The following is a 23,860-nucleotide window of genomic DNA, read 5'->3' on the forward strand; positions in this document are numbered from 1 at the left end:
AAAGACTGTACTTTAAAACTCCATGTAAATAGTATTGCTTTTCTACTGTGTGAGTGTGCCCTTACCCACCTGCTTGCTACACAGGACCGCAAAAACAGTCATGAGAAATTCAAGGCTGAAGAGGTCTTGAATTTCTGGACAACCCCACTGCACTGTGCACTCTGCACCTCGGACCTGCTCTGAAGCCCGGGTAGTTTGGGGGGCTTGGCCTAAGGCAAAAAACTACTAAGCATCCTAATGAGCAGCATTAGATGAGGGGAATGTATTATGCACATTTGACATAGGTTCTTCTTTTGAATGGTGGCCCTCTGCCTGTGGCCCTGGCCCTCTCTAAGGGCAAGGGACATCAGAAAAGGGGCCTTTTGTTCCTGGCTGTTAGCTCTCCTGTAGCCTCTACAGCCCCAGGGACCTGCCCTGCTCCGAGTGGGCCTGCAGAAGCTCCGCGATTTCCACATGGGCAGGTGAATTCAGCACGATGGACAAAGCTGTTTGGCCAGCCTGTAGAGAAGAAAGAAAAAGTTCATCCTATCTCCCTCTTGTCCCAGTGAGAAGATGGGGGTGGGGGGGCATGTTGAGAAAGGATGATATAAACGTCAGGTAATGCAGGAGGGGATGTGACCCAAATGGCATGGGGACCATGAGAGACAGGATCATGAGACATGAGGGTCCCTTCCCCAGGAGCAGTCCTCAGTTCTGGGGAGCCTGTGCCAGTGGGAACAGAGAAGGGGGGTTGCCGGACCCTCAACACTTAAGACAATTGGAAAATACAGGAAAGAAAATAACCTTCCCATCCCAACACACAGGTCTACGTGAAGGTTAGCATTTTGTTGCGTTTCCTTTCTCTTTTTGTGCAAGTCTATTGCTGGTGTTCAAGTAGAGAAATGGAAGCATGCATCTGTCTTGAATGCCCTTTTTATTGCAACTTCCCCTGGTGTGCTGGGAGACGTTTCCCCACTGTTAGTCTCCATAACTCATCTTATTCTGCTTTAACAGGCCATACTACACTAGCAATTTCCCACCTGTTGGAAGCTTGTTTGATGCTCTAAGCCTACAAGTCATATAAACTCACTGAAAAAGCATTTTCTCATGTGCATGTCAGCACGCACGCTCATCTGTGCATGTGCACATGTATGCCTGTGCACATAGAGGCCAGGGCCCAACCCCGGGTGGTGTTCCTCAGGGGCTGCCTGCCTTGTTCATTTTGAGATGGAGTCTCTCGATGGTCTGGACCAAGCAGGCAAGGCTAGCTGGCCAGTGAGCCTTCTTACAAGCATGTGCAACAATGTCCGGATGTTTTTATAGCTGTGGGTTCTGGGGATTGAACTCAGGTCCTCACGATTGCATTGCAAACACTTTATGGACTGAGCTATCTCCCAATGAGCGCCCTCCCATCATTAACTGTCTCCTTAGGAGCAGAAGTGAGCTCCCAACACTTGTTGACGACTTGAAGTCGAGGTAGCACCTTCTCTCCTGCACGGCCCAGTCTGCAAAGAGCTGGAGCTGAAGAAGCTGGACCGGTGGCGTTCTCCTTAGGCGGGGTGGCTGCTGGCTGTACAGAAATGGAGGGAAAGCCTACACACCCGGGTGTTGGGAGGGTGAGCTCCACAGGGGCAGCCAGTCTCTAATGAGGGAGCACAGTCCTGCAGCCAGAGTTCTGAAAGCTAAATGGCTTTGAAAACGACACTGACCTTGGTGACTGATTTAGAGGTAAAACCCAGGCTGAAGCCGCCTGTGATGCTTACTATATATTTTGCTCTCACTGGAACTGTATGTATGCAGAATTAACTTCCTGAAATGTGGCACATCTTTCAGAGGAGCAGGTGGGACATATTAACATGTCAAGCTCTTTGGGCTTCCCCCTTTGCAGCTGGATGGGACCCAGCTGCCACTGAGGCTCAAACCAATTGTTCTGTAGCAGAGAAAAGACCCGAGAGTGGGAGGGCCCCAAGGGAGGAAGACACTGCTCTTGTTTTGGGGCCCAGTCTTGTGTATAACCCACATTGGCCAGGAACTAGTTGAGGTCAAGGATAACCCTGGACTCCTGTTCTTCCTGCTTTCACCTCTCAAGTGCTAAGAGTCCAGGCCTACATGCCACCACCCAGTTTAGTGTGTGCTGGGGCTCAAACACGGTGGTGGCTGACTGCTAGGTCAGTTCTCTACCAACTGAGCTACACCCTCCCCTCTTTTGCTTTCTTTCATTTTTAAGATGTGTGTGTGTGTGTGTGTGTGTGTGTGTGTGTGTGTGTATAGGTGTAGGTATGTGCATGTGTGTGTGGGTGCTCACAGAGAGGGAGCCCCTCGGGCTTATAGGAATTGTGAGCCACTTAACGTGAGTCCTAAGAGCTAAACTGAGATCCTTTGCAAGAGAAGTATACTCACTTAGCCTCGAAGTCATCTCTTGCTTTCTTTTGGAACTGTGGTGATAGATTGTGTACCCTAATAAAGCTTGCCTGAGGATCGGAGGACAGAGTCAACCACTAGATTAGACATAGTGGTCAGACAGTGGTGGCACACACCCTTAATCCTATCACTGAGGAGGCAGAGATCCATCTGGATCTCTGCGAGTTCAAGGCCACACTGGACACAGAGCCAGGCAGTGGTGGCACGTATCTTTAATCCCAGTACTGGGAAGCACACACACCTTTAATCCCAGGAAGTGACCGCAGGGCAGAGAAAGGTATATAAGGCGTGAGGAAACAGGAACTAAGGCAGTTCAGCTGAGACCCTTTCGGGTGAGGACTCAGGATTTCAGTCAGAGGATTCGTGGAGTTGGTGAGGTGATAGGTGGTGGCTGTGGCTTGCTCTGCTTCTCTGATCTTTCTGCTTTCACCCCAATATCTGGCTCTGGGTTTTTTATTATAAGACCTCTTCAGATTGGTGTTACATGAAACAGTGATTTGCTATGTACCCCAGGCTAGCCTTGAATTTGCTGGGCCACCCTCCCTGCACTTTTCTATTTAGGCTGGAATCTAGGTGATCACTTGATTAGTTCTGGTCTCTGTAAGCTCAAGAGCTCTGCCCCGTGCTGCATCCTGGCACAGGTGGGCTGCCTGGCCTTGCTCAGCCCTAAGCATGGTTGAAAGCTGGACTGCGCGGGCAGAGGTGTGTGGTTCAAGTTGATACAGAAGCCAAATAACCCTAAGGAGTCTCCTGCAGAGCAAACCTGGAACAAGGCCCAGCTTTTAAAGCACGGAGTCCCCTGCACTGTTGAGGGAGGGGGCTGTTCAGCAGGCAGATCTGCATTGTCCCGGGGCAGGGGGAGGGCTGTCCTCACTCCGTGCTCCATGCTGCCCTTTGCTGTCCAGAGCTCTATGTAAACAGGGTGTGTGATGACTGTTACCATGGGAAAGTGCCACGGAGCCGGTCCCAGAGGCTATGCATTTTCTGACAGATTCCATCTGGAGGTGACAGCCTCCATCTGTGGGCTTCTAAGCTGAAGATGCGGAGGATGGGAAGTGGAGAAAAAGAGACCACCTATGAAGCAGAGTGTCCCTTAAAAGTAAATGCCTCCTGCAGAGTCTGCTGAAGGAAGGATGCACTGAGGTCCATGCATCATAGCTGGGTCTAGTGAGCTCTACTTAACAACACTACGGGCTGGGCATGCACCTGACCGTGAGCTGAAGAGTGGAGGGTTTGCCTAGACAGCCCATGTGTGTGTGTGTGTGTGTGTGTGTGTGTACACGTACATATGCCTTCCTGTGTGTGCTGTGGTATGTCAACCTGAAGGACCCAATACATATCAGGTAAAGATGAGCAAGGCACAGTCTCTGTCTCAAAAATGTTCCCATTTGATGGATGTTCTGAAACATCTTCCAAATAAGCCCTTCCCAGGGAAAGGCTGGCAGCTGGTGCTGGGGCTTCACTACCCCAGCTTGTCATGTTCAAGGTCCCCAGAGAAAGCATAGCGATCCCCCCACCCCAATTTGCCTCCTAAGGAAAGCACCTGCAGCTCTCTGTATTTTTATCAAATTTTGTTGATGAGAGCAGATAATTTCAGAACGTGATTCTCCCTCCCAATGAGTCTCCAGGAGACCTGTGCTGTGGACATCTGCATCTCCAAGGAGAGGTGACTGCTGGAATGACAGTGTCACGTGGGAACTGGCACAGGGTACCAGCCTTGGTCCTTGGTGGGTCCCAGCAACAGTTCTCTTCTCACTCTGGAAACCCTGTGCTCCCCCTTGCCCTGAGGAAGTTGTAGGGGGACTCCTCAGTCACGCCTTACACAGGCAGATGGAATGTGATGGGGCCCTGGGGGACTTCTGCCTAAGACCACATGGGCTGGCTTTCCCCTTCAGCTAACCTCTACATCCAGCACCCAGCCCTGCCTTTCCAGACCGTGATCTGCAGTGACCTGCTCCTCAGTGCTGACTTGGCTCTCCCTGTACCAACCCTTGACCAAGCCTTTTGAGACAAGGTTTCTCTGTGTAGCCCTGGGTGTCCTGGAACTCACTCTGTAGACCAGATTAGCTTTGAACTCAGAGATCTGCCTGCCTCTGCCTCCCAAGTGCTGGGATTAAAGGCATGCACCACCATGTCTGGCTTGGTCCAGGAAATTCAGAATTCTTTATTGATCCTGTGCACTGCAGATCTTTATCAATATTCCTAGCCTTAGATGACAGGAGCACTCCCTTCTCTACTTGTGACAAATAAAAATGTCTCTAGACACTGCCAGACCTCTTCTGGATGTCAGCGTCACCCCCCTGAGGAATACAAGACTGAGTCAAGACTGGTGGCCAGCGGGCTTCTCAGTTGGTGGCTCCCTCCTCTGGCTCCCCTGACTTCAGATCTCCATCCCCCTCGCTCCCTGCAGACACTAGCAAATGCCAAGGCCCCACCCGATGCTGTACTAGGACTTTGCTCTAGGTGTCACAGTTCCAGCCAGCAGGTACGGCGTATAAACACTAACCATTCAGGTAGCTCACCACTCTACCCATTTTACAGAGGTTCACCTACCGGAAGGCACAGAGTCCCTGAACTGAGATTTGAACTCACGAATGCTGGGTTTAAAGCCAGTTCTAACAATTGTACTTGAGCTGTCTCCCCCATCGCTTTCCTCCACCTCCAGAAAGCCGGGGAGTTCTCTCTTATTTGTGACCACCGTGTGGGCCCAGGAAGGGATCCCATTCCATGACGTATTTATTATTCTGGCCAGCTAGGGACCTCCAAGGTTCAAGCCTTCTTGGCCTGTCCCATAGGTGTCTCAGGCTTCTTCCAGGCAAGTGCAGTGGTCACTTCTAAGTGGCCCTGGGCTACTATTGTTCAGGCTTACTCCAGAATAAGGTAGCCCACAGAGGACTCCCCAACACAGATCCTATCTCACTACACGTTTGGAAAAGGAGGCTCCACTCCCAGGTCCCCTACTCCCGATCCCATGGGAAGGCAGGAGGGCCCATGCTCTCTAAAGTGCTCGAAAATGGCTCCGGGGAAAGGCGGGGTGTACAGGAACCATGACTGCAGGGATTCAGCCTGACGTGCTGCTGGGATGTTCTCTGTGGCTCCAACAGGGTCCAGGAAGAGGTGCTGTCCCCTAATAGCAATGGGCTCTCTTTGCCTCCCCAGACCTTTGTTCCCTTTGAACTGTGGGTTTTAAGTAAAAAGATGCCTGTTTATAGCATTAAATTATGATGTCAACATTAATGACGCTAAGTCTGGTCTGGGCTTGAATCTCTGTTCTGAGAACTTAAGGCTATAACCTTAGGACAGGGGCGTAACATCCCTTGGCCTGATTCCCTATCTGTAACACACAGGGAATGGAGTACGCATGGAGCTTGCTGTACTCTTGAGCAGATCGGGGATAACATGCAGGTGGAGACCAGCTCCCACAAATGCTCTAGAAATGCAACCCACTGTAATGATCAGCAATGGGGTCACTTCCTTATGACGGAACCCCTAAGTTTAGGGGTCATTTGTTCAATTGTTGGTAAGTCACTGGCCTGTGACAAGCACTCTGTTACGTGTGAGGGATTCAACAGCAAGGCTGGGCCCCTTCAGTGGGACAGTAGAGAGCTGGTGTGTCCGTTATGGGCATGAGCCTAGGGCTTGATGGAGTTGGACCTTACCAGCTGGGCAATGTGAGTATGTACCTAACCATTTGGTGATTCACTTCCTCCAGCAAAATGACGGCAGCGGTGGAACCGACCTTACAGGGCTGTCATGTGATTCACATGCTTTGATCCGTGGTAACACTAAACATGTCGGTTATCTTCTTCTCCTGGTGGCTCTCATCTTACAAGGTAGTTTATTTAAGGGCACTGTCATTGACAGGCTCGCTGGGTAGAATGGATCACCCCACAAAGTAGATTTGTGTCATGGAGGTATCGTCAACTCAATGACTACAGAGTTGTTTCTATAAACTTGGTGCCATCATCTGGCTGCCCAGAGTCTTGCCTGGGCCCAGAGCTCAGCTGCTGCCTCAAAGCCACGTACTAGCTTCACCAGAGGAGGCTCAGGGCCAAGCCAGGCCTGGACACATTTCCCAAGCACAGTGTTTTGATCTTGTGAGTTTCGCAGCACCAAGGGTATGAGCATTTAACATCCATTATCTAATTGAAACCCTACACCAGCCTTACGAGGTCAACTTTATTGCTACGGCCATATGGTTTCTTGAATTCCGATGGCTAGCAAGACTCTTTTCCAGACAGGTGTTAAATACGTACTGGTTAACTGCCTGTAAGTCTTACCTTGTCAGTCAGGCTGCTGTTGCAGGCCGGGTGTGCCAGGAGTAGTCGTACCAAGTCGGCGTTGCCTTGGTGACAGGCCAGCATGAGGGCCGACGATCCATCATGGTCCTGCAGGTTGACATCCGCCTGGCAGGTCAGCAGCGCTTGGACCATGTCCTGCCGATCGTGGCTAACTCCCAGCATCAGTGCAGTCTGGCCTCCCTGCACAGAGTGATCAGCGAAGGCTGAAACTGGGTGTGGCCAGCAAAACTTCTCAAGGAAAGGGCCATTGATCGGATCCTCCCTCTGCCTGTGGCATGGGACACATCCTTTTCTTTCTGGCTAACTTCGGCTTTCCCATGACTCCAGTCAAATCCTGTAACCTTTCCCCAGCGCTTCCCAGCCCGGGCAGCATCACACGGCACTTACTGATTGCATTTCAGTTTCCCTTCATGCTTAGGGGCTAAGAAGTTGACAGCAGAGACTGTTCCTATTTTTTTTGATTTTACCTTTTGTAGTACAGAGGATTAACTTCAGGGCCCCACACATGATAGACAAGTGCTCTGCTACTGGGTTCCCCCTAGGGACCATTGTTTTTGTGCCAGTCTCCCCAAGGCCTAGCACCAAGTATGTGATGGAATGTGCTGGCTGACCAGTGTGGGAAGGCTGTGCCTTTGCCCGGCCAGAGCCGCCTTTCCCTGGGAAGCCTCAGTCTGCTCAGTGCCCCCTGGGTTTGGTGAATGATACCCGGAACCCTCTGGTCTAAACAAGACCTCTGTTTGCAGGCCCCATATCATTCCTAACCCCTGACCAGTGACAGGGTGGTTATCTTTTGTATCCTCATGGTCCCCAGTGGACAAAGCAATGGGTTAGACTCAGAGAACCAACCCAAGTTCTGTCTCTGCTCTTTAGTGTGTGATGATGCCAGATTCTTGTTTTCCCTAAATCCTGGCTTTCCTTGGCTTGAAAATTAATCTTACAATTATTTTTCCTGCCGTGCAGTGGTGGCACACGCCTTTAATCCCAGTACTCAGGAGGTAGAAGCAGGTGGATCTCTGTGAGTTTGCGGCCGGACAGGACAGGCAGGGCTACACAGAAAAACCCTGTCTCAAAAACAAAACAAAACAAATTTTTTTTCCCCTGTGTGCCTTATGTGGCTCTTGTGGAAATCAAATGAGATAAAGAGTATAAATACAGTAACATGAAGTGGTAATTTTTCTGATTATAAAGTGACAATTATTTCTTATTTACATAGGTCTGCTACATGTTCCTATATTTTCTTACAGCCTTCCCCTATGACTTAATGTATTGTGCCAGCTCTTTTTGGGTTTGAAGATCAGGCTTGTTTCTCCAATGGAATATCAGGTTGCCGAGAATAAGGCAAGGTCTATGTCTTCTCTCCCTCCAGAACCCCCTGGTTCTAGGGCAGTGGTTCTCAACCTCCTCAACGCTGCGACCCTTTAATACTTCCTCATGTTGTGGTGACCCCCGACCACATAATTATTTTTGTTGCTACTTCATAACTGTAACTTTGTTACTGTTATGAATCATAATCTAAATATCTGTGTTTTCCAACGGTCTTAGGCAAGCCTTGTGTAAGGGTCACTTGACCTTAAAGGGGTGGCGACCCAGAGGTTGAGAGCTGCTGCTCTGAATAATGTCGTTCATGTCAAAAGCACTGAGGACATATTGCTAGTATAGTTTCAGTAACTACATAAGAAAGGGATTTGCAGTCAGAAATTTCCTGGCCCTGCCACTCAGCACTTGTGTGGACTAGACACGTGCAAGTTCATCTCTGCAGCCCTGCCCCCTGGAGCCGTGCAGAGACCCAAGGGCCAAGCAAGTTAGTAAGTGTCCGTTGCTGTTATCTCTAAGAGGGTTAGGGACAGTACGCGGCACTTGTTCAGCAGGTGAGTAGGAATAACTAAGTGTTTTGAGTCCCCACTTCTCTGGAACCCTGGCAGATCTTTCCCAGTTTGCCTTTGAGAGGGTGATTGCTCAGCCTGGAGGTAAGGGTTGCTCACTAGATTAACTAGTCCTGAGGCTTCCTCTCCCCCACCACGATGAAAGCCAGCTGAGACAGCAGACAGCCCTCCTGAGACTCTGAGGCTCCTCCTCCTTACCTCCCTTCTAGCTTAGATTAATACAACTTAGTTTAGGTCAGTAGTTGGTCATTTTCAGAGTGGCACTATACACCAGCCCCTGCAGCAGCAGCCTTGGAGATATGCAGATGTATTCCTCAGAGACTCCCAGCTCACTCCCATCCTGCTGGGCATGGCCAACCCCCTCCAGAGTCCCAGGGGAGCCAAGGAGAACAGCTACAGCTGTGAATCCCAGCTTTTTCTTGGTGACCTGGACAAGACTCAGACCTTCCTAGAACCCATTGCACCTCAGGAAAGAGGAGGGACTGGCTTTGATCATGGTGAGCATCCCCTTTCCCTATTTAAAAAAAAAAAAAAAAAAACGACCCAACATGACTCTTATAGAGTCTTCTGGAATAGGAGTTGTATGTGAGTGAAAATCCTTTGAAAACCAGAAAGTGAGTTACAAATACCTGTGTGCTACCGTCAGCAGGAAGTTATCAGACAGCAGCAACGTTTTCCCAAATGATGCTTCTGTGTGTGTGTGTGTGTGTGTGTGTGTGTGTGTGTGTGTGTGTGTGATGTGTATGTGCAAGTTGCGTATGCGGGTGTATGGAAGTCATGCTCTACAAATGTCCTCTTAGTTCTTTGCTGGCAGCCAGCAGCTTCAGCCATCTCCCTGTCTCTGCCGCCCACAGACCTGGGGTTACACATGTGGGCAGATCCACACCCACCTTTTTAATATGAGTGTGGGGATCCAAATGCTTGCGCAGCAAATGTTCTAACCACTGAACTATCTCCTGAATCCCTGAAAGCTCTTGGATGAGGTATGCAAAGTGACTTTGTAGCCACCCAGGGTACTGTCGGCAATTTTGGAGAGTGCAGAAGAGCGGAGCTCAACACAAATATTTAATTTTTTTAGTTTATGTGTGTATCTGTGTCTTTGCCTGCACGTATGTCTGGGTTGTGGAATAATCTTTTTGTACACTGTAAAGATGTCATTTTGACTAGTTTAATAAAAAGCTGAATGGTCAATAGCTAGGCAGGATTTCCAGGCACAGAGGATGCTGGGAAGAAGGGCAGCAGTCAGGCACAGAGGAAGTGAGTTCCTGCCACGACATCCTGTCTCACTGCGGGCAAAAAGGCAACAGGACTAAGCAGCCAGGGACTGGCGCCTCTGAAATCAGGAGACAAACCTTTCCTTTGTGTAAGTCCCTGGGAATGACCCAGGCCCTCAAACATAGAAGGCAAGCACCCACTGCCACTAGCTACACCCTTTCATTATAAGTGATTGTCCTCAGGTGTCACTCATTTTGGTTGTGGGGGAGGTAAAGAAAGACAGGAGTGGATTGAGACCTGGTGACTTTAAGGACCAAAGAAGCATGTCAGCCGTATTGCTCAGTTCCAGCAGAATTCTACAGTAACCTTGTGGGTGAGAAGAGGCCTGGGAGGCAGGGATCCTCATAGCCCCCGGGAGAGGGACTGGTGACAGTTTCTGCCTGTCCTGCTCCCCACACACTCTCTCCACCCGTCTAATGGAGACTCATGACTTCATTAAAATGGCTTTGGGGAGATGGCAGAGAGATGGCTCAGTGACTAAGAGTATGTGTTGCTCAGACATAGGACATGAATTTGGTTTCCAGCACCTATGTGGGGCAGCTCATAACCACCTGTAAATCCAATTCCTGGGGGATCTGACACCTCTGGCTTCCACAGACACCTGCACACACACACACACACACACACACACACACACACACACACACACACCACACACTTAAAAATAATAAAATAGCTGAGTGTGGTGGCATACGCCTTTATCCCCACTTTCGAGGCAGAGGCAGGCAGATCTCTGAGTTTGAGGCCAGCCTGGTCTATAGAGCAAGTTCCAAGGCAGCCAGGGCTATACACAGAAACCCTGTCTCAAAATAGCAACAACAAAATCTTTTTTGTAAAAGGCTTTAGAGAGGAGATAATCGGCAATAACTCTAAAGTACCGATCTTCCTAAATGTGTCCTGGGTCAAGCTCTGGTGAGTGACAGAGGTGAGGGGCTGCAGCAGCCAGACAGCAAAGTCCTTCCCAAGAGGCTGACATTAGGAATTTGGTTGGAAAAGTTAAGTCCAGGTGGAATTTCCCCTGTTTCAGTTTGGAACAGAAACCAGATGACTCAGTGACCCCTGAGCCAGCCTGTCTAGGTCCCAAGAGTCTTTAAGGAAAATCAAATATTGGGGTTTTGGACAGATGCCGTCTGATGGCCCCAGCATTTTGGAGTGGGAAACACTCCGTGGATCTAATGGAACCCATTGCACTGGCAGAATAAAACTAGAGGGTGTCACGCTGGTCGAGAAGCAGAGAGATCAAGCGCCCTCCACCTACCTGAGCTGCTTGGATGTTTACGTTCCCTTCCCGCAAGAGCTTCCAGACCACGGCCATGTCTTCTTTCGTCTCTGCAGAAGCCAAGGGAGTGATCATCACAGCCGTGTAGCCAGCCTTGTTCTGATGATCCACGTCGCAGACGCCTACAAGGGAAGGTACGGGTGCTGGAACAGCCGGGGCTGGAGCCAGCCTGCACTTCAACAGCTCAACAGGACACGGCTGGCTGGCTAAACACCGTGGACTAGCGCTTCCACAGTAAAGTCATGGGCTTACATTTCCAGCCGCCATTAGACCGGCTAATTTTCTTTTCAGAGGTGAGGACCGAACCCAGGGCCTTGCGCTTGCTAGGCAAGTGCTCTACCACTGAGCTAAATCCCCAACTCCTCTTTTTTTTTTTTTAAATTAAATTTTTTTTTTCATTTTACATACCATCCTCAGTTCACCTTCCCTCCCCTTTTCCCATACCCCCCATCTCACCCCTATCCACTCCTCAGAGGGGTTGAGGCCTCCCTTGGGTAGTCAACAAAGTCTGGCATACCAAGTTGAGGCAGGGCCTCCCCCCTGCATCAAGGCTGAGCAAGGTATCTCACCACAGAGGATGGGTTCCCAAAAGCCAAGAACTGGCTAGTTTTCTCTACAGGTGTTCTGAGGATCCCCAGCAAGGGAGGACCACCAAAGGGCCAGAGACAGACAAAGGGTCAATGACAATGACTTTATTTAAAAAACCTGGGCATGACACACCGTCTTCCTAGATGAGGACCTTCAAAGCCAGAGAGTTCACGAAAACTATCCACATGATGGAGGAGGTTCGGCCAGGATTTGGACGGCCTGGCACCAGATCCGATCCCTCTTCCAACCATACCACGCTCACAGGTGTGCCCACAGGCTCACTCTTGCTAGCTCATCTTGTGTGGAGCTCAGAATGATGGTCAAGCCTGTAGGGCCTGCCCAAAGGCTCATGTCCCATGTTCCAGGGGCATGAAAACAATACAGGACAAACAGAACATCTTTGAGGGAGAGAAAGAACTTCCTAATTCTTGTACTGGAACAATGGAGAATATACCTTTCATGATAAACTAAGATTTTTTTTTTTTTAAAGTATACTTTTTGAAGATTTTATTTATTTATCATGTATACAGTGAGTGTTCAGCCTGCAGGCCAGAAGAGGGCATCAGATCTCATTATGGATGGTTGTGAGCCACCATGTGGTTGCTGGGAACTGAACTCAGGACCTCTGGAAGAACAGCCAGTGCTCTTAACCTCTGAGCCATCTCTCCAGCCCCCAACTAAGATATTTTTAAGATGAGGTGGTAAATGATAATTTAGAAGAAACTCCTAAGCCGCAGCCCCAGGGATATGCTTTCGTGTCCTTCTGCATCAAAGAGGCACATAGACTGAGACCTGGGGTCCAAATGACCCCACGCCAGGACAGTTTTGGGTGGAAATTCAAAGCTGTTGCTCATTGTAGAAAGTTCTGTGGCTGAGGCGAAATTAAACCTGTCTCATTAGATTAGGACAGCACAGTCTGCTGTATCCTCCTCCACTAAGGAGGAAAGATAATGGGACCTACCTTTTAGGACTATTCCAAAATTTATGGTTACTCTAAGTAAATCACCAAGAACAGCATCTAGTAAATACTGGAGACTACCAGCAGCCATTGTTATTACCATTCAGAATGACCCTTATGTAGACTTGGATATTTGTTGCAACATATCTGGCTTATGAAAGAAAATATGTGAATTAGGGCTACCTATAAGTTCTGTGAAAGAAAAAAAAATTGCTTCATCTCACTCAAAGAATGTTTCTGAAGTGTGCCATTGGAACACAGACACCAGCAGATACGGAAACCGAATCCGGCTCATTAGCAAATTTTCTCCCTGAGTCCCCGACCATTGTCATGATCAGGCAGATGACAAAGTCTGGGTGACAGCTCTGTTCATCACAACTATGACCTGATAAAGAAGTGGACGCCTTGGGCCAGTGAGGTGGCTCAGTGGGTGAAAGGCCCTTGCCACCAACCTGACAGCCTGAGTTCAATCCCTAGGTCCTACATAGAAGAAGAAGAGAACTTACTTTCACAAGTTGTCCTCTGACCTCTATCTACATGTATACTGTGGCCCATGTGTCCCTACCCCCATAAATATAATTCAAAACAGAAGTGGATACCTGTGTTGCCTTCTTAATATATTTTAACTGTTACCCCTGACTGTTTTATATTTGCTTTAAGAAGTGCAAATGCCTCAGGTTACCAGATTTCTTGTATCTCTTTAGAAACAATTTATAACACAGTAGAGTGATGTCTCTCCCCTCTCCAGAGCACAGAAGGAGGCTGAGGACCCATATTCTTACAGCAGCTGCTTTTGAACAATGCCCAGTGAGCAAGTTAATCATTCATGGAGGAGGGGGGGGGGCTCTCAACTGAGCATGCTTCCACTCAACGAGCCACAGTGGCATTCAGGCAAAATAAAGGGTACATTTACTAAAAGTTGCCTATGGAGGGTACTATTTGGCTCCCTCCTCAACAATGACTCACTTAGTCATGTACTTTCTGAATGTGTCATAACTGCCCTCTGAAGGGAGCCCAGATTTAGGAGTGTGACAGCTCTGTCATCGACACCTCTTTCATGGATGTTGAAGAATGACACATTCAGCTCATTCTCCCCAGCAGTCCTTCAGACTCTTTGCTTATATTTATTCAGCTGCTTCGGTGTTGTGGAATAATATTTTTTTTTTGTACATTGTAAAGATGTGTCTTTGCCATGGCACCTTCTGAATGGTTTAATAAAAAGCTAGACGGCCATTAGCTAGGCAGGAGGTAGAGGTGGAAGAGCTGGACAGAGAGGACACTGGGAAGGAGAAGGGCGGAGAGGCCACCCACATGCACAAAATCGGGTAGAGGTAAAAGCCACGTGGTAGAACATAGATTAATAAAAATATGGGTTAATTAAAGTTATCAGAGTTAGGAATAGCCAGGCAGTGGTGGTGCAGCTGAGCAGTGATGGTGCATGCCTTTAATCCCAGCACTTGGGAGGCAGAGGCAGGCAGATCTCTGTGAGTCTGAGGCCAGCCTGGGCTACAGAGTGAGTTCCAGGAAAGGCTTCAAAGATACACAGAGAAACTCTGTCTCAAACAAACAAACAAACAAACAAACAAACAAACAAATAAGGAGTTAGAAACAAGCAGTCTCCATGCGGTTATTTCTGTTCCATCTGACTGGTGGAACAGAAAAAGCCTGACTACATATGGTGCCCAACATCTAGCCATCCTGATGTCTGTGGTCTCTCGGGAAAGCTCAGTGCTAGCAGCATACAGAGGTGCACCTCTTTTAAGAGGCCCTGCTACTGAGCTCTTGAATGGGGTTTATGAGCAGCAGGCGGCTTGCTTCTTGGTGGCATGAGACTAGGTAGAAATGCCTACAGCAGTGTGGGCCCAGGAACTTCCCAGAGCTGGGGTAGTAAACATCACTCCTGCCAGTACCTCCGCCATGAAGCTAGGCTCTCAGGAAATTGGAGGCAGCTGCTAGCCACCATGAGCTAAGCTGCATGGTGGTGTAAGATTTTGCTCATGCAGACAGAAAAGACCTCTAAACAGGTTACAGTGAGTTTAACAATGTTTGTAGGCTTAAGAAATAAAAGAAAAAGGGTATAGGCAGTCATAAAAATAAATAAATAAATGAAATAATAGTTTAAAAATAATAGAGTAAAATCTTTAAAGAAAGAGTAAAGTAATAAAAAGAAAAAGAAAAGAATAAGCCACTTAGAGATGGGAAATAAGCAGGGAGTCTGGATCCTGTATGTTATTGTGCTGTCTGTAAATTTTTTTCATTGCTGATGAGCAAACAATAGCTGCTGAGAAACACTGGATTATGGAAACTGCTAAATTAAACCAACCTATGTATTTTTAAAATGTTTTAACTTCAAAATGGAAGTTTAAAAAAAATATACTGTGTTGGAGAAGAGGTTATGCTTTTGTTTCCACAGAAAATGAAAGGCTGTGGATTCATTCAAGAGTATCATATTGGGGGAGACCCACTGAAAATCCTGGCTACAGATATAAAGAAATAAACCTAGAAAAACTAAAAGACAGGTGCTGTATATTTTACCTGTTCAAACATAAAACAAAATATCATCAACCGACTTGTGTACAATGCACAGTCCATATTTGTGTTAATGCAGATAGGTATGTTACCTTTGAAAGTTTATGTTTTCAGAGCAAGGGGACCAGACACCAATGAAAATGGTGGCCCAGGTGATCCAACCTCTCAGAATGCCTCTGTTGCAATTTCCTCAAAGTTCTGCATCCAGAACAGCTTCAAGACTGCTGGCTGAGATGGCCAGACTAGTCTTAGTTTTCCTTAGTTATAATAGAAGATAAATTAGATACAGAACTCTGGACTAATTAAAATAGGGTAAATAATGGATTATTTTCTCTGAAATTGCCAAATACAAATGGACTGAACATTGTAAATGTAATTCTTGCTTGGTAATTCTTATTATGTATAGTTTTACTGTGTTAAAGTTAAATCTTTTTTATTTAGACAAAAAGGGGGAAACATTGTGGAATAATCTTTTCGTACACTGTGAAGTTGTGTCTTTGCCAAGGCACCTTCTGATTAGCTTAATAAAAGGCTAAATGGCCATTAGCTAGGCAGGAGGTACAGGCAGGAAAGCCAGACAGAGAGGACATTGGGAAGAAGAAGGGTAGAGAAGCCAGCCAGATGCAGAATGAGTCAGATACACAAAATGGGATAAAAGTAAATGACACATGGTAGAACATAGATTAATAAAAATATAGGTTAATTTAATTTATAAGAGCTAGTTAGGAACAAGCCTAAGCTATCAGCCAAGCTTTCATAATTAATGTTTCCATGTGGTTATTTGGGAGCTGGCTGGTGGGACAGAAAACTTCTGACTACACTTCAGTGTGTCAAAGTGAAAGCTTCATGTTAGATGAGTCTTAGCTGGGTTCTCGGTCAGTTGCAGCAAGAATTTACAGCTCTCAAATCTTTGGCTGTCCATTCTTGACTCTGGCCTGGTACCCCTAGGACTTTAAGCAGGCTTCAAGTCTTGGAGCTACTTAAAGACAAGGGCTATACAGCCCTATGTTTCTAGTCTTTGGTGTTTTCGTAAATACAATAGATGCTTTCAATCTCCACCATCTGATCCCTGGAACCTGCTTTGGGCATTAGTCATATCTTATTTGGAACTCTGACTTAGCTACTTACTGCTTCTGAGACTTTAATCCCACTAGTGACATCTCTGAGTCTGTTTTCTTACCTGGAAAACACAACTAGTATCTGGTCCACACCATGTAAGGATTTTGTGCGTGTGGAGATGTATGTGTATTCTCACTTAGACTGTGTAGTTGCTGTTGCTCCTGCTGTGTTTAACCCCGCAACACAGAGCGTAAGAAACAGAACAGAGCTGTGCTCTCCTGTACTAGTACCACAGCCAATTAAGTCCATCATTCTGATGGTAGCCTTGAATCCAGGAAGAAGTAAGAGCAGGTCTGCTGGCTCAATGCCAGGACTCTAATTTAATCCTTTGATGATGTCAGCATCGGAGAGAAGTCTAGGCTGGCATTGTGTCCGCTACTTGTGCTGTCCCTGGGAAGAACCTCAAGTCGACTTAACAGAATTGTGGAAAGTTGTAAGTTTATTGAAGTCAGACATCATTTATTCATTCAACTACTGTGAACTAATAATTGGTTGCTGGGTTTTTTGAGACAGGGTCTCATACTGTAGTTCAAGCTGGCTGGAAACTATCTAGCCCTGGCTGGTCTTGAATTTATGGCAATTCTCCTTTCTCAGCCTTCCAAATGCTAGGATTACAGACAGGGGCTTTTATGTCTGGTTTTACTTTAAAAATTTTAGAAAATTTGTGTGTGTGTGTGTGTTATTATGTACATGCGTTCAATTATGGGTCTTGCCTGGCAGTGGTGGCATATGCTTTTAATCCTAGTACTCGGGAGGCAGAATCAGGTGGATCTCTGTGAGTTCAAGGCCAGCCTGGGCTACAGAGTGAGTTCCAGGAAAGGCTCCAAAGCTACACAAAGAAACCCTGTCTCAAAAAACAAAACAAACAAACAAACAAAAAAGCCAGGTAGTGGTGGCACACGCCTTTAATCCCAGCACTTGGGAGGCAGAGCCAGGTGGATCTCTGTGAGTTTGAGGCCAGCCTGGTCTACAGAGTGAGATCCAGGACAGTCACCAAAACAACACAGAGAAACCCTGTCTCAAAAAACCAACAAAACAAAACAAAACAAAAAAACAAAAAACCCTGAAAAACCAAACATTATGGGTCTTAGGAATCAAACTCAGGCTGTCAGCTTGGCAGCAAGCAGCTTTATCCACTGAGCCGTCTCCTCAAATCCTTGATCTGGAATTTTTTTCTTTTTAATATTTTATTTTTATTTTATGTGTATGAGTATTTTGATTGTATATTTGTATGTACACCAGGTGCATGCAGTGCCCTTGGCAGCCAGAAGAGGGCATCAGATTCCCCCTGGAACTAGAGTTACAGATGGTTGTGAGCCTTCAGGTATGTGCTGGGAACTGAATTTGTGTCTTCTGCAAGAGAATATTTTGTAGAATTCTTAACCTCGGAGTCATCAAAATAGCCCAGATCCAGATAGCAGTAGATGCTGCCTCTGCCTTTTTCTCCTCCTCCTCTTCCTCCTTCTATTCTTTTTCTCTGAAAGAAGGTCTCACTATGTAGCCTTGTCCAGCCTAGAAGTCATTATGTAGACCAAGCTGGCCTTGAACTCACAGAGATCTGCCCTCTGTCTTCCGAGTGCTGGGATTAAAGGTGCACTCCACCCTGCACGGCAGATCTGGATCTCTTAATAGCCTTGTGAACGTTCCGCCTGAATGACCCATCGTTAACTTGAAACCCTCCCCAAGTGGAACACTGTCTTTCCCACACTTGGTCCTTCCTGTCTACAGTATCATCACTTTCTCAGGCACCTGAGCTTGACAGGTCATGCCTCTCTCCTCACACCTCACAGCTAACTGGTCTCTTCCACCCTTTGGACGCAATCATCTCCACCTATGGAAGGCCTGCGCTGTCTCTCTGTGGACCCCTACGATGCCCTCCAGTCTGCTTGCCACCTCCTCACCTGTGGCTAATACAGTCCTACCATAAGGTCACACTTCCTAAAGGATTTATTGGCCATGTGCTTCCTACACAAAAACCTGCTCAGCTTCCCAGCACCTTCCAAACAGGGTTCATATACCATCAGTATCCAAGGGCCTGCACGTGCAGCTCCAGCTTAGCTTCCCAACCTTCATTCATCTACTGTACAAACCAGAAACCTTTTGACTCCAGGGAGGTTTTCTTTTCTCATGTTCTATAGTGTTCTCTTCTTCTGGGACATGTCACAGGTTGCTCCAGGCACCTTTCCTGCTCTCTGAACTAGACACTGTATCCCTTTTCCATCTTGAAATCACATCTAGATCTCTCTCTTCTGAGCCATCATCCCACTCCACTCTGATTTTTTAATGATTATTTTAGCATTTTATCTGTAAAGGTGTTTTGTCTTCATGTATGTATGTGTACCACATGCATCCCTCGTATCTGCAGAGGCCAGGAGAGGGTATCAGATGTCCTAGAATTAAAGTTATAGACATGTGCATGGTAGTTTGAAAGAAAATGGCCCCCCAAAGTATGTGGCACTATTATGAGGTGTGGCGTTGTTGGAGTAGGTGTGGTCTTGTTGGAAGAAGTGTGTCACCGTGGAGACAGGATTTGAGGTCTCCTATATGCTCAAGCCACCCCCAGTGTCACAGTCTACTTCCTGCTGCCTGCATATCGACATGTAGCAGCTAACTCTCCAGCACCATGTCTGCCTGCATGCTGCCATGTCCTGCCATGATAATGGACTGAATCTCTGAACTGTAACTGAGCCACCACAATTAAATGTTTTCTTTGTAAGAGTTGCCATGGTCGTGGTGTCTCTTCAGAACAATAGAAACCCTAACTAAGAAGAGCTGTGAGCCTCCATGTGGGTGCTGGGAAATGAACCTGGGTCCTCTGGAGGTGCAGCCTGTTCTTAACTGATGAGCCATCTTTCCAGGCCCTAACTCTAGTTTAAACTATAAGCTTCCTAGAAACAGAGGGCTCACTCCTGGCTCACCTTTGCATCCCTGATTCATAAGTCATAAGAAATCAACGGATACTTAATGAAAGATACATGAGTCAAACTGGTTAATTGGAGCCATGCTTTTGTTAATAGTGTTTTATGGAGACAAGAGACAATGGCCTTTTAAGATGTGGCACAGCTCTGGAGGTGGACAGACAAAATGCAAATCTGCTTTATGACCTGAGCAAATTCTCTAACCCCAAGTCTCAGTTGCTCATCTGCAACATGAGAGGGATCGTACTGATGACACCATAGGGGTGAGAAATACTGTGAAGAATAATGACAGAGGACAGGCAATGGGGACTTGTTTCTGTGGTGCATATACTAAGATAGGATGCTACAGAGGGTAGCCTGGGCCCTGTGCAAGGAAGACACACAAACCTGTGAAGATTTCCATATTAAGAAACAAAACAACAGGAGCTAGAGAGATGGCTCAGCAGTTAAGAGCACTGGTTGTTCTTCCAGAGGTCCTGAGTTCAATTCCCAGCAACCACATGGTGGCTCACAACCATCCATAATGAGATCTAGTGCCCTCTTCTGGCCTGCAGGTATACATGTAGGCAGAACACTGTGTACATAATAAATAAATAAATCTTTAAAAAAAAAAAAAAAGAAAGAAAGAAAGAAAACATGCCTTTAATCTCAGCACTTGGGAGGCAGAGGCAAGTGGAGCTCTATGAGTTCAAAGCCAGCCTGAGCTACCCAGTGAAACACTGCTTTGAAAAACAAACAAGCAAACAAACAAACAAACAAACAGGCAAATGGTCTGGCCCCGTTCCTGGACTACAAGAGGAACCAGAAGATGAGAAAGGAGTGTGATACAAGAGGGCCCCTTACTGTAGTCCCAGATACTCAGAAAGCTGAGGCAGGAGGATGATTTGAGTCCAGGATAGCTTGGGCAACATAAAAAGATCCCATTTTATAGAAACAAAGAGGTGGGTCTTTAGAGAGACACAGATGTCACGGAGCCGTTTCTGACCTGTGTCCAGCAGCAGCTTCACAATGGCGAAGTTGGAGTGTGACACACTGTAGTGAAGGGCTGTGTTCCCACTTCGGTCAGCCAAGTTGACAAGCAGCTTCAGAAGATGTGGGGAATAAGGCTGGACCTCGAGGAGGTAGGCGGCCACCACTGCAGGGCTCGATAACTTCCGGCTGGACACACGGAACCACTCTTGACTGATGGTATTCAAGCTTTGCCTCTGAGATGGCAGAAATTCTGATTACAAGAGATTCCCTGGCCTAGGTACCCTAGTTAGAGCCCCAGTGACCCTTGGATAGGTCAGCTTTTGGATGCTTCTCTCTCTCTCTCTCTCTCTCTCTCTCTCTCTCTCTCTCTCTCTCACTTCCCTGCAGCTCCTCCTGTGTTTTATCTGGGGGGTCTGAGATGGCAGGACCAAGAATCCCACAGCATACTCAAAGCCGGTGTGTTTCTCCCCACCCTCTACTTCCCACACATTGGCAACCACATACAAAACAACCACATACAAAACAAATATCAAGCAGGGACAGCAGCTCTGTGTGTGACAAGCCCAAATGTTTAAGGCCATATATTTAGAATATTTATCTAAAGGGCAAGGGATACTACTGGGATGTGGTTATTATAAATGGTTTTATGTTCATTCTGGAAGGGGTGCCAGGTTTAGTCATTAAATCTACATAACCAGACGCAAGCTCTGGCCCAGCCATGTGATTATACACCCTCATGGAATATTTCTTATCCCTGTGAAAAAATGGGGCCGGCTTCCTTGTTTCCATGGTTCTATAGGGTGAGGTAATTTTAAGACCTATTCTGTCTCTTGGACAGGGGTAAGGTGGCAGAGATGAAGGGGATTCGCATCCTACGGTTTGATGGAATGTGGGGTGGTGCCAAGCTTGCATGCACGTGAACTTGTGCATGCACATTTCCAGAGTGGAAACATCAGAGTCGCGTGTGGCTGAATCATTTCTCTATATCAGAGTATCTTCTCCATCTAGGGAATCGAGAAATCCTGGAGGAAAGCCATGGTGTATGGAATATGGTGGTGGGTTTTAAACCAGGAGCTGAAGCTGGTAGAGACCTTGCTGAGCATGCATCCCATTCTCAGCACTACCTAAAAGCAGGCACAGTGGCAGCTGGAGGCAGCAGGATCAGAAAGTTCAAGGCCACGCTTGGCTATATGATGAGTTTGAGATCAGGCTGGACTGTATGAGACCTTATCTCAAAATAAATGAATGAATGAACAAATAGTTAAAACCGAGCTTAGTTATGTAATCTGAGTATCAGGAATCTCCATCAACATTCGTCTCACGTATCAGCTCTTTAACAATCTGGGGAATGCTATTTGCCAAATCAGCTAAGATTAAAAAGAAAAAAAAAAAAACCAAAAAATGGGTTGGGTGAGTAACACACACTGCTGAATTGATCATTTTTAATCTCCGGGCTGCTCTGCTGAGGGAGCAAATGGGCTTTGAAAGTGCTTACAGGTTTTTCCACTTTGGGTTGGACAGCTGTCTCTCGGCTCAGGCCAGTAGCCCTTGATTAAAAATAGAACACAAGAATTACAGGTTCTAATCTCTATGGGACATAAGCATGGGCCAGATCAAATGGTGGTATGTTCTTATTTTTGGTCTCCTGACCCATCAATACACGTTAAGCAAAACAGTGATATGGGAGAATCAAGTGTGAGGACTCGAGGTGATGGAGACAGGCTACCAACGGTCATTTATTGATGAGGAGACCAGGCCCTGAGCATTGAATTAACTTAACTGCCTTCGGAAGAGGCACATTCCACATGCCTTTTCTACTTTACCCATGGTTTTGTTGGACTGCAAGGCACTTTGAAGCCTAAGGCACAGAGTTCAGTGGTAGTTACAACTTCTAGAAACACTTGGTACAATGCCTCTGACCCCATGGCTAGCTTTCTTGTGCATTAATCCTTCTGTTCCCTCAGCCTAGCCCATCTCCTGAGGGGACAGCATTTGGGTAAATCACAGAATGCCTGAGGAGTGAGACTCTGTGTGCACACACACTCTGCTGCCTCAGATAAGGGACCAAAGTCACCCCATCGGAAACCTCCGTGAGACAGTGGAAAGTCCAAGTACCAGGAGCTGCTCGGTGGTGGCCCCCATTTCCGGCAGGTGCTGGCTCAGTGCCTGGCATGCGGTAAGAAATTCCTCTGAGGGTTTACATCTAAAGAAAATAGAGAGATTATATCGTTCAATTTACTGACAAAAGAAGACATTCACTGTCCACCTGCAGCAGCTGAAATGCTCAAAGCTGGGAGACTACTCCACAAGAGGGACATTCCTAAAAAACATGGCTGCTCATAGTTCTATGTGGCTTGGCAGCTCTTGCTTTTGGCAGGGGCTGGAGCAGAGAAGGAAGGCATCGGGGCAAAGGCCCCACACTAGTCATTGTCATGCCAGGAAGGAAAGTACTTCCTGCCTGGGTGCCCAGAAAAGCCAAAGAACCTAATGCATATGAGCAGACTCTTCTGGTTAGTCCCCCATGAGAAGCTGTGAGGCTGGGGTGTCCCAGTGACAGGCACTTGTCCCATGACTGTGAGGACCTCCTCTCTCATGGAGATTTAAAAGCATGGTCCGCTTGGGCTGTTGTAATGGAGCTGCCCAGCTCTGGTCTTCCTCCTCCAACCCAGGCTCAGGATGGCAGAGGTGACGTCAGTTGTTCTAGCTGGCCTATTTCTATGTACCGAGGGCCGACTCTGTGCTGGGCAGTTGACAGCATTTCTTCATACAGTCTCAGATCCAACCTATCTGACTGCTTCTCAGATGAGGACACTGAGGGGGCTGTGGGTTAAAGACCCTGATGGTCAAAGTGTGGAACTACAAGTGTGGCCGCTGTCACCAGCCCTCAGGCTATGACAGAAGAGACTGCGTAAGACTCAGAAGGCCAGGGGCCCAAATCCTTGCCCTACTTGGGGCATCACCTCATCTCCCAATGCCTTTGTTTCCACATCTGTAAAGCAAGTGTTGCAGTAAGTTCTAAATTCTAGGACTGCTAAGAGGATTCCTAAAGTATGTGTCAAGTCTGCCCTATTTACAGTGCCAACAGATGCTGGTTTTACACAGAGAACCTGGGCCATTTGGATTGTTCCTCCTGGAGGCAGGGGTCACATTTGTTTGGTTCACTTAGCACAGGGGTTGGCACAAAATAGAACCTCCACAAACATTGCTGAACGGATGGGTAAAAGTGCACACACACAATGGGACCAGATGGAGGAGAAATATGCCCTTATCTCTCTTCAGAGGGACATGTGTCTCGTTTCTACCTGTGTGACTCACCTCTCAGGCCTCAGATGAGAGACTTCCTCCCCAGGCCCACTTGTCTGGCCTGAGTTACTGGTGCCTTCGGGGACACCCTGCTCAGCCTCACAGGCAGCATGCACGTCTCTCTCCTGTGTGGGCTCTGAGCAATCGCGTTTCTTCTCGGTCTCACTGTCAGACACGTCCTCAGGAGAGCTGTCCTCCCCACTGGTCTCCTCACTGGAAGTGGTCTCATAGCTAGGAAAGGACACAAAGGCCATTTGGTCCATGCTTCGTGACCAGGGCCAGTGGTTCATGTCAACATCAGTACGTGCGTCTGGAACCCTATGCTCAAGAGAGGA

At 47.3% G+C, this 23,860-nt stretch overlaps 1 protein-coding gene across 1 annotated transcript in view; it reads right to left on the reverse strand.

The window, feature by feature from the left end:
- Positions 1-375: 375 nt before the first annotated feature.
- Positions 376-23,860, reverse strand: part of Kank4 (KN motif and ankyrin repeat domains 4) — a 29,193-nt gene continuing 5,708 nt past the window's right edge. The window contains 6 exon segments of the mRNA XM_059255841.1: positions 376-498; positions 6,681-6,881; positions 11,118-11,260; positions 20,236-20,455; positions 22,338-22,425; positions 23,538-23,756. Of these exon segments, the coding sequence (XP_059111824.1) occupies positions 376-498; positions 6,681-6,881; positions 11,118-11,260; positions 20,236-20,455; positions 22,338-22,425; positions 23,538-23,756 (994 nt within the window).

The sequence above is a fragment of the Peromyscus eremicus genome, chromosome 2, assembly GCF_949786415.1.
Source record: "Peromyscus eremicus chromosome 2, PerEre_H2_v1, whole genome shotgun sequence".
Lineage (NCBI taxonomy): Eukaryota > Metazoa > Chordata > Mammalia > Rodentia > Cricetidae > Peromyscus > Peromyscus eremicus.